This window comes from Triticum aestivum, chromosome 7D (assembly GCF_018294505.1).
Source record: "Triticum aestivum cultivar Chinese Spring chromosome 7D, IWGSC CS RefSeq v2.1, whole genome shotgun sequence".
Classification (NCBI taxonomy): Eukaryota; Viridiplantae; Streptophyta; class Magnoliopsida; order Poales; family Poaceae; genus Triticum; species Triticum aestivum.
This window is the reverse complement of record NC_057814.1, coordinates 80,366,737-80,378,332: the sequence shown is the minus strand read 5'-3', so window position 1 is coordinate 80,378,332 and position 11,596 is coordinate 80,366,737. Positions and strand designations below refer to the sequence as shown.

At 46.8% G+C, this 11,596-nt stretch overlaps 1 protein-coding gene across 1 annotated transcript; it reads left to right on the top strand.

Annotated features, from left to right (window-relative positions):
• The first annotated feature begins 4,020 nt into the window (after positions 1-4,020).
• LOC123164498 (uncharacterized) lies at positions 4,021-5,143 on the top strand. The gene is made up of 3 exons (XM_044582008.1): positions 4,021-4,177; positions 4,503-4,658; positions 4,877-5,143. The coding sequence occupies exons 1-3, from the start codon at positions 4,088-4,090 to the stop codon at positions 4,955-4,957; spliced, it is 327 nt and encodes a 108-aa protein (XP_044437943.1). The 5' UTR covers positions 4,021-4,087; the 3' UTR covers positions 4,958-5,143.
• The last annotated feature ends 6,453 nt before the right edge of the window (positions 5,144-11,596 follow it).

The window sequence follows — 11,596 nt, the reverse complement described above, 5'->3', positions numbered from 1 at the left end:
TGTAAACTGAACTCTCCTCCTACCTCTCGTTCTTCTCTCCCAAGTCAGGCATAGTGAACCTCACGTCGGCAATCACGCTGGCAGTTGGTATCGACAGACGGGCTGTGGCCGGGGTACACGGTGGTGATTCCCAATTCTCGTGCGGTCAATTTCATTTCATCGGAAACACATGAAGGCCTTACTCTCGTGGGAGCGGCGGCCTTATGCTGGGCACTGTGGCTTACCAGGAATGATGTGATCTTCAATAACAAATGTGTCTCATCTCCTATGCAAGTTATTCATGTTTGTGCACGATGGCTCCATACTTGGTCTATCCTGCAGAGGCCGGAGAACAGGGACCTTTTTATAATGGCGTCTACACGGCTGGAGCGTTCGGCCAGGGAGGTTTTCTACCCCCATGGATGGCGGTGTGATCTACGGATAGGGTCTACTGCACCTTAGCCTCGACATGATTTATTTGCTTCGCTTTGTACCGAATTATTTTTATTATTCTTAGGGCACTCTCGACTTTTTGGCTGTGTGCATCTAGCTATGCAGAGACCGGGCTTTCTTTCGATACGATCATATCACCTCGATATATCTATTCAATGAAAAGTCCTTTATCGAAAAAAAAGAAGGCCTTACTCTCACTCAAGCAACGCAGCGCTGTGGAAGAGTATCGGCAGCAGATTTCAGTCCACAACCCATAGTACGACGAGCAATTCTTTGTATCCCAATTTATCCGTGGCCTGTCTATTGCCACAAGTTCAGCAGGAGGTAACTGAAGATCTCATACAGTGGGCTGGGCACCTCGTCCCTTCCTGCAGCATGGCCGTACTGAACATCTGGGACACAAACCAGAGGTACCCGAACACTTTGGTAGCTCGGGGATTTTGGGCGTACCGATACACTTTGTTTTCGCTCCGGGGAACAGTACGACCCAACTCATCAAGGCTATTGCTGAATTACATGTAGTCCAAGGAGCAGTGATGGAAATATTAAACAGGATGGTAATGCATGATCTGCAGGCCGTACCGGAGAAATGAGAGGCCCCGTGCAATGAGAGGCCCTAGGTATACCCATACGTTAATTACGGAAACAAATTGTATATTTTCCTAAAAAAGTATATCTCATCAAAATTCAAATCTTAAAACTAAGAATGACTTTATTTTAAGCATAAAGGTGCTGCCGCCGCTGCTCTCCTTGACCGTATCCCTCCCTACCGACCCCCTCCCTCCCGACCCGATCTAGGGCTTTGAGCCGCCGTTGGAGCTCCGTGGGGCAAGGCCCAGGCGGGGGACGACGGCGGCAACACATGATGACTTTGATTTCTTGGTGCTTCTCGAGTACCCAGTCTCGAGCTCCGGCGTGAAAATCTTAGGTTTGACCCTAGTTAGTTATACATGGCAATGGCGGTGTTTTGCGTTATAACCTTGTCGAAGGAATTGCTTGTACTTTATCTTCAAGGTGAAACCAAGGATCTAACCATTGGTGGTTGGATCCGGTAACAACGACGTTTGAACATTGTTTCCTTCCTGAAGGCATTGCTACTCACTGGTACAGAAATGCTTATACACAATCTTAATTGATGGGGTGCTCCTTTCAATCCACACCACCACTATGTTTCCAAAATACGAGTGGAGTGAGCATATTTGGTACGCCAGCACTAATAGGTTACCGGTGGCGTGCCTTCATTTTCACACCCGGCCAGTGTGTGGGGCCAGAGTTTAGATGCATCACTGGGAAGTGTGTGGACCGGATGTCACTCGAACTGTTCTTATAATCATTGAGGGTAAGGACATCGTGGAGTCAATAACAAGTATTTTTTGGTGTTAATTCTGAAGGACCCTGGCACCAATCTTGGTTCACGTCCTTCACAAATATGAAGATCTATTGTTGAGGGAAGGGATATCCTTACCTAGGGCTTAATCAGGAAAATTGGAAACCGTGTGACGACGAAGATATGGGGTCATAATTGGAGAGGGAGCAGTGAGACAGATTACTCCTCCAAATCATGCTAATGTATCTATGGTTAGTGAACTTATTGACCAAACTTTAACCTGTTGGAGGGAGGAGTTGGTGCGCAACACCTCTTACCTATGGATGCCTCGGTCATCCTAAGAATCCGTTTGTGCACCCCTAAGAGCATCTCCAACAGGCGCATAAAAATTCCGCGCGCTAAAATAGTTTTAGCGCGCCACTGTAGCACTTTTACCTCGCCGGACCCAACATTGGTTTAGCAGATGCTCAAAAACATGCGCTCAAAAAAACACACAGTGTAAATTGTGAAGCGCGCTATCCGGCACCCCAAATTTGCAGCTTCTGATAGCGCTTTTTAGCGCGTGCACTATTTTACAGCTTCTGTTTGAGCTGTCCGGCGCCCAAAAAACACGAATTTTTGCGCGCGGAGCAGTTTTTGTGCGCACGTTGGAGATGCTCTAATATATCTGATTTTAGGTCTTGGGCTCATGATAAAAGAGGTATTTTCAGTGCCCGCTCAGCCTACCGAATGATGGTTCAGACCAAGTACAATCAAGAAGAGGGTGGCTATTTCATAAATCTGGGTCATCGACAACTGCTGCTGAAGGAGGGGATTTGGTGTAAGCTTTGGAGTACTCTTGTCCCGTCGAATATAAAGGTATTTTTATGGAGAATATCTTTGCACTTGATGTCAACTTTCGATACACCTAACAATCGCAGTATGGCTCCCTCCCTATGATGCTCTTCGTTGCGAAGAGAAGACTTCTGGCGTCATGCTCTTCTAGACTGTTCCATGTCTATAAGTGTATGGGCATTGGTAAATCCAGAAGTGGTGGAACATATGATTTTGACAGATGAGGGCAATGCAAATGAGTTGCTTTTTATGATAAAGGGTTCCTTATCGCATGCTGACTTTGTGATGATTGCAGTAACACTTTGGGCGATTTGGTCGGCCTGCTGAAAAGTGATCTATGAAAATGAGTTCCAACCGCTTGTTTCAACTCATCTGTTTGTCCAAAACTCTGCATGCGTGTTGGGGACAAAAATAAGAAAGAAGTTCAACCAAGGAAGAAAGAGTCTGGAAGGTTAACATGGACACTGCCACCGATTGGTTTTGCCAAGTGTAATGTCGACGGAGCTGTTGCGCGACATGGGGGTGGACGAGCAGTTGCAGGAATTTGTAGAGATCACAATGACTTATACCTCAGGTTATCATCAATCACCTTCATTGATAATACTGATTTCCCAAACTTGGAAGCTTTGGCTTGGAGAGAAGCTCAAGCCTTGGCAGATGATCTAAATAGGTCCTCATCTCATCAGATAGTGCAACTGCCGTCAAGGATATTGCGGATAAAACTGGAGAACAACATGCAGCGGTAATCAAGGAGCTTATTACCCACAAGGGAATTTCTTAGGCTTGGAATTTCATGTATAAAACTAGAAGCGGATAGTTTGCAAAATTTTCTTTTTCTTTAGAGTTTGGTAGGCATTGCTTGTTGACACAACCTCATGATATTGTAACAATCCCTATGAACATTGTTGATCAGTAAAGTACCGTTGTTCCCTCAAAATAAATAAATAAATCTAACAAGCAAAAATGTTGCTTCATGGAAAATTGACTTTCTCTTTTCATGGCATATCGGATCATCACGGCCTGAAATGTAATGTACCGATTCCGTGACACCTTGAGCCAGTCACACGAATGAGCGGTGCTCGATGAAACCATGGAGAGACGGTGCACCGTGCAGGCGGGTCGTTGCATTGCATAACTGCGTTGCCATTTCAGTCTACCTGCCTGCTTTATATGAGAGATGGCTAGTGTTGCCATTTTTTCAGCTCCGGTTTCACATGCGATGCCTCATGTGAACGTCCAAACTCCACACGCGGTTTCCACTGTCCATCTGGAGTTTTTCCCGGAACGGGAGCCTCGGGGCTGTCCTACTGGAGCCTTTGCTACACCTGAAATGATAAACAAATTATTGTCGATCTACTCCATCGGTTGGCCGCTGGCCACTACTACTACTGCTTGCTCGGTTCATTCCATCGTTGGTTACAGAAAACCCTCCGCTCCACAGCGCATACTCTGCTCCATCTCTTACCGCTCTCTCCGCAAGCGTGCTCGGACACCATGGACGCTCCTCCGGCAGCCGCAGCGGCCAACAACGTGGCCAATCCACCGGCAGTGGCGGCGGCCAATCCTCCGGCGCCGGGAGCAGCGGTAATGTGCTTCACAATCATTGTTATGCCAGTGATTTTCTCAAAAGTACTGTTTTCCTTCATTTTCTAAAAGTGTTTCTAAAAAGAAGTACCTGATCGCTTGTGAACAACCCTTGTTAATTTTCATAGAAGTTGTACTAAACGGGCGACAAGTAATATGAATCTGAGGGGGGTACTATATTCCATAGAAGCTGCAGATAAAAACCCTTGTTAATTTTCATGATGAACATGTGCTTGAGTGCAGCTTTACTATCGCCGATGACTAGAGATGGAACATGTGCTTGAATGCTGGTAACTGAGCTGACCTGTTGAGCTGACTGCTGCAGGCTGCTTCTGCAGCGAATGCCAATGCCTGGAAGAAGAAGAAGAAGGACAACAAGTGTTGCATGATGTTTCTGGTCGTTGGGAAGACCTTCCTGGCTCTGCTGATGGTAGCTCTTGCAGTGAACAACGTGGCCAATTCTCCGGCGCCGGCAGCAGCGGTAATGTGCTTGACAATCTAGAAGACCAGAATCTGATCTTCTCAAGTATAGTACTGATTTCCATAATTTCCTAAGAAAACTCACTATTTTCCAACGAGCGATGTTTGCAGCTTTACTATTCCCGATGAGTTGAGATTGAACATGTGCTTGCATGCTGGTAATTAATGGTATCGCTGCTGAACTGAACTGAACTGACCCGTTTAGCTCAACTGCTGCAGGACGTTGCGCTGCTGATACTTTGGCTCCTCTCTTTGGCGATGAGCGTTGTTATGCTCGTGCTGCTGTGCATCGAAAAGTAGAGAATCTATATCACGTCTGGAGTAGATTGCAGGAGTGCGCCACCCGATCGATGAGGACGACGGTAAATAAGGTGACGCTAGTGTGTGTTAAGTTATCGTGTGTGGCCTGCGTGCCACCTGTGTGGGGCTTATAAGCTGTGTGCTGTACTACAATCATGTCTGAAGATAAAAGTAAACTAAACTCTACTCCTACTTCTCGTCCATGTCTTCTTCTTCTTCTCTCCCAAGTCAGGCATTGTGAACCTCACGTACGTCGGCAATCACGCCGGCAGTTGGTATCGACCGTGGGGCTGATTCCCGATTCTCGTGACCTTGAGCTGTAAATTCCCGGCGAACGGTTGAGGATCGGGCGGTCGATTTCATCGGAAACACATGAAGGCCTTACTGTTGTCACTCAAGCAACGCAGCGATGTGGAAGAGTATCAGCAGCAGTTCGAGGAGCTTTTGAATCAGGTTCCGGTGCGCGGTGATGGAAATATTAAACATGATGGTAATGCATGATCTGACTGAGGCAGAGCTTGTCCATAATGCCTTGTCCGGAACCGAATCTCCAGACAACCAAGTCCTGATGATTCTTGTCAGACCCCGGAAGCAGCTACAGCTTCCTCAATGCAGCCACGTTACACGAGAGCTCCTATGTACCCCATACGTCTAAATTTTTTTTAGGAGAATGCTAAGCTTTATTGATGATAATTCACATGGAGTGGGATACAGATCGGATCGTGAGGGTTAGCCAACCAAACGTGGCGCCCTGAACCGAGAGTAAGGGAGTGCTTAGCTAGACTATGGGCTTCGCCGTTGACGGCTTGCCCTTCAAAAATGAAATTACAATTAAAATTAGAAGCTCGAAGTTTTATTTTTGTAATCACCGACCTGTAGCGGCCCTAGCTGTTCTTCTTGATGTCATGTCGACCGGGTACGTTTAATAGGCACGGCTTCGCCGAAGCCACGGACTCAGCCCACGAGCCATTTTTTATATATTTTTCTCTTTGGTTTTATAGTTGGTTTTCAACAATAAAAACTGCTGAATTTCCCGTGCACGTCAAATGGGCACCGGCTTCGCTGAAGGCAGGGCAAAATGGCCAGCCCACTCAACCCACGAGGGATTTTGATTAATTTTTCTCTGTGGTTTTTAGTCGGTTTTCAACAATACATAATCAAATACATATGTATTTTTAATTTTGGTTCGCGTGTTATTAATCTAAATATTTATATTCTCACAGAAAAATTCTAAATATTTATATTCCATACAATGAAATCTCATTTAAATGTATCACCTAGTTGATCCTATATGCACGGTGCATGCTCCCATGGGGCAAGAACTAATTAAGAAGCTCAATTAAGAAACAACTTGCAATATACACTAAGGTCTATATGTTCAGTACGGGGACGGATCAAACTTTCTTTGGAGAACATTGGGATAACCTCCATGCCATCTAAGCGTTGTCCAATGGGGCAAATGGTGGTGAGTGTCCTTGTCCTTGGGTAGTAATATGCCAACTCCTTGCCTGTGTTGAGAAATATCCAGTCACCTTGGGGATCAAGAGCCAATGGTGTAGTCTCGTCCGACGAGTACTCGTCCCCGAGCTGGATCCGATGACCCAACAACCAATCTACTCCTTCCTCCAAGGTCCATATATCCATAGCGTTGGCTCTGTCGTCGGAGCAGACAACACAAATGCTGCCTAGGAGCTCAACGATGGACGTAACGCGCTCATAGTCGCATCGAGGTCCCTGCAACACCTCGAATTCTTTGGTGCTAACGTCCAACGCCAACACCTCGCGTCGTCCTCTTGAAGGTTCTGTGCAAATATCAGGATCCACCATCCAATAGAGTTTACCTCGCGCGTATGCCGGCTGCATGTCGGCGACCGGCCTAGGGGGAGTGCTGATCGGAGTCCAGTGACACGAGGTATCAATGAGCTGGACAAAGCAGTCGAGCTGGTAGCTTCGAGTTGCGAAGTTTCTCTCTTGGTAGATGAGGAGCACCGGCACGTGCTTCTTCGTCCTTGCATCGTACCCCAACCCGATCCTTCCCGGAAAGAAGGATCCATCTTCGCCGTCGTACTCCTCAGATATGGGCTTGTAGTAGCCCACGCTTGGGTTGCAGATGAAATCCCATGAAGTACCCTTCCAGTCGATGCAGCTGCCGACGACTAGACCGTGCACGGGTTTGGAGGAGCATACCACTCTGAGATTAGAAGATGGCTGTTGGTGCTCATGCATTGGCTGTAGAGGAAAGAAGACGACATGGTAGGGCTCCAGGAGCATCACTTTCAGTAAGTTCTGATTTGCGTCGTGGAGTAGTGTGTGCTGTTGCATGAATCTGTTGCTCTTGACCACTGCGTGCCAGTCTTTGCACACATGGCTCAGTGAAGCAACGGAACGAGCCGGCAGCCGCTTGAGGACATCTGACCAAGCATTTCTCCATGGCGACGAGAAGATCATCTCCTCGTTCGTGCGGCCTACCGACACCAGGCTCTCCTCCAACAGGCCCACGGTATGGTGGGGTTCGCTTTCCATGATTGCATCGTCGACGTCGCGGCCCAGCATCGCCGGTGAGAACACAATCTCCGGGGCCGCCGCCTTGCGGCCGAGGTCTACCACAAAAACAGTTGAAACACCTGTGGCGAACATGATCTTCTTGTTGCGGCCGCCGTCGTGGTAGATTTCGAGCGGATAGACCCATTTTGACGGCGGCAGCAGTGCACGCCAAGCTTGTCGCTGGATGCAGCAGAGCTGCTCCCACTGCCCACTTGCTCTCACGAGCCGCGAGATATAGAATGGGTCATCGCCGCCACTCAGAGAAAGGCCATTATAATGGGCACACAGGCATCCATCCAACACAGCCAGCCCAAATGGAACATTCTCTAGTCCCGGCGGCGCCGACAACGAGCTGAAGGACTCGTCGGAGATGTCGAAAGTGGTAATGACGCCCTGGCCCTGGCGGTGGTGCTGGAGAAAGTGCAGATGTCCATTGAAGAACACGGCTGCCTCTGGCCGCGCAACGGAGGCGTGATGACTATTGCACGAGGCGGCCGGCTGGTGAGCGGCCGGCCTCCAGTGCACGGACACGCCGTCGAGCGGCAAGACCTCGCAACTCGCCGTTCCTTCGTCGTGCAGGGAGATGAGACGTACGACTTTATGTTGCTTCGCTTTGGAGCTGTAACCCAGGCCGTAGGCCACTAGGCTGTTGTTGCTGTGCCGCCGCTGCTGCCCGAACATGATCTTGGACGGTATCTCGCTGTCCGGGAGAAGCGAGAGCTCGCCGGTGCACGGGTTGCACAGGTAGTAGCCACGGAAGTACTTGCGGCGGAGCAGGACGAGGCCATGGCATGGCTTGGCGGTGAGCACCTCGACAGCGCAGTCCGGCTCAAGTCACGGGAGAGGTAGGACGCCGGCGGTCAGCTGCTCCGCCACCACAGAACCAGTGCCGTGCCGCCATGCGTGGAAGCGGTACTGCACAGTCGTGAACAGGAGCTTGGGCGGGCCTTCTCGTTGATTCGCTCGCTCGAGGTGGAGGTCGGTGAAGGAGGACGATGAGAGCGTGGCGGCCCACGAACGTGACAGGCAGCGGAAGCGGCGTACCGACTTGGCCGGCAGACGAGCAAAGATCTCCACCAGCAGCTCCTCCGGCAACGCCGAATCTCCTGTCTGATGCCTCCGTTTCAGCGGTGGCTGCTCCATGGCGTCTCGTGATTGATTCATCAGTTGGCAAGGGACAAGCTAGACTATCGAGTTCTGCTCTCACTCGGATACGGAGTGTGTGACCCGAGAGCTAACTGGCGGGAAACTAGCTAAGCCGGCCGGGTTCACAATTCATTTGGGTACTAAGAATAATTTTTAAGGACGCGTCTAGGGAGCAACCGTTTGCTCCCTAGTGATCCGTGGCAGCCGGCCACAAAAGGAAGGTTTTGGTCCCCCTGGCAAAAGAGGAAACCGGCCGGTCCATCACTGTATCACGCGAATTGCATGTCCACCCTCCCACAACCCAACTCCACTTGGTCCCATGTCACGTGACTCCAAGCCGTTCCCTTCTTCTGACCATACCCACCCGCGCATCCCCATGTTCTTCTCCCCCAAGCTACGAAAAAGAGGTGTGCAACCTTGGTTCACCCTGCAATGGCGGCATAGGGAGGTTGTCAGCCAAAGGAAATTGACAAAAACTGAAAGGAAACTAAGCAAAAACACAAGGAGATCAGCTTTGCCTAGCTTTTCCATTTAATTTGCCAAACACCTACTCCTCTGTCTTGTTGATTCTTCCTAGAATTTTTGGACTCTTTTGTGCAGTTTTTTACAAACGGCACACTCATCTAAATTGTGCTGCAACTTCTTTTTCAAGAGTGCTACTGAAAAGGATGAAAACGGTGCTATCATGCTCTGTTTACAACGTGTTACAATTATGTTACTTGCTTATGAATTTGTTCTTGGCAAATTACACATTCTGTTTGAGCAAAAACAGTGCTATCATGAAGCAACTAAGTATATGATATACACACAACTTTGGTATCTTATGACATGGCAAAACATGAACCTTTTTGTACCTTATAAGAGACTGAACAGTGAGCTCATTATGGAAAAGAAGCGCAAAAACAAGGCTTTCTCCTAGCGGATCATTTGCTATATGTGGAGCAAAACAATGGCTGATTGGAGCAACTTGCATTATAAGATTAAGCAAAAACATAATATTGTCCAAGCAACTCCTGAAGAAGCTAGACAAACATTCCTCTTGGGCATTTGTTTCCATTGTTCTTTGGTTCAATAGTGAAAATATGAGAAGAATATAAGTAAATGTGCAACTAAAAAAACAAGAGAGACTGTTGCGCAGTTTAATTTACCTTGATTATAGAATATCCTTCAGCATGATCTACCTCTTTTTCTCCTGTTCGTTCTCTTCAGATCTACCTCTTTTTCTGGATAGAGATAACACAAGTCTTAGGTATGAATGAACAAGAAAAACATCCAGGGGCAATGCATGCAACTTCATGTGCGTTGGAACAAAAAAGTAATCCAAAACCTGTGTAATATGTATTCAACCAGCAACTACGTGGGTGTTCCTAAGCAAGTTTGTGTTGAGATTTGGGCAAGTACATAATGTTCTACAGGCAACTGATGGTTTTGGGGTAAGAATAGAACCTAAATTCTTAAAAAGTGCAGCCAACATAAAAACACAGGCAAGTCACATGCTTAACATTAGCAAGTTTGTGGTAAGCTAGAAAGAAAAACAAAGAAGCCCTTGGAGAACATGTCTTAGGCTGTTTTTCCTTGGGGGTTTTGGGGCTAGTTTGTGTTTTGGGTTTGTAGGTTGTAGGGTGCATGAACAGGTGAGTTGGTGTTGTAGGTATTTCGATTTTGTAAGGCAAGTTGTGTTGAGATGTAGGCAAGTACAGAATGCTTTGCAGGCAACTGATGGTTTTGTGGGGAAAACAATCACATGTCCCTGGGAGAAGAAGGTACAAGTCCTACCTTTTTTTATCCCATGTTTAAGACAACAATTAGTTCCCCTATTTCCTCCTGTCTTGAGATTTGGGCACCATTTGGTTAGATTCTGGCACATCTACTGCAAGGGCAAACAAAACGTAATTAGATGGGGGGAAAACTTGTTAAGCAACTGGGGAGCTTGGTTTGAGCAAGATAGTTCAGTTTGCAAGCAACTAGTGTATGTGTATGTATATGATGTTGTTCATAAAAGTTTTGGTAGCAATTGTTATCAGTATTGTGGGCAACTAACTGGGAAAAAGTAGGCAACTGCAGGCAATTGGTAGGCAACTAGTGTGTGTGTATGTGTTTGGTGTTGTTTATGAAAGTTTTGCAGCAACTGTTGCCATAATTGCGAGCAACTAATTGCTGAATAGTAAGCAGACAGTATGTAATTTGTAGGCAACTATTGTGTATGTATGTGTGTGGTGCTGTTTGTAAAAGTTTTGTAGCAACTGATGCCAAGATTGTAAGCAACTAACTTTGAAATAGTAAGCAATTGTAGGGGATTTGTAGGCAACTAGTGTGAAGAAGTGAACTTAAACATGCATGACTCTACACGTACTTGCGAGAAAAGGTGCCCTTCTACAACAATATATAATGTGTGTGTTGATAAAACTTTAGCAAAAGAAGTTAGTGCACCCGTGATTTTAGGTGTGCCGGTTCTAGGTTACGTGTCAGACAAATTGTGTGTTTATGTTAGGCAACTTTGGACAACAAAAACAAAGGAAAAAATGTTGGGAACTGTTGGCACACTAGAAATGTAGGAAAAAAGTAGGCAACTGTTGGCAATATTGCAGGCAAGTACTGCTTACTTTTGATCCCTGAACTTGCATGACTATATGCATGCTTGCTAAGAAAAAGGAGTCCCCTCCCCAACACTTGTTCTGTTTATGTATATGAAATTGTAGCAACTCTATGTCAACTTGTTAAGCAACTATTTGAAATTGTTGGGAAACTACATCCTAACAAAAATGAAACATGTTGTAAATAACAGATTGTCAAAGAAAATTACCTTAATACTGTGGTTGATTCCTATTAAGTTGTTGCTAGTTAATACCTTGCTGGATTGCACCAGATCACACATACCCCTGCATAAATGAAAAATAAAAAACAATAACAAAAAACCAAAGATGGTTTATACCAATGACAGATTGTGGG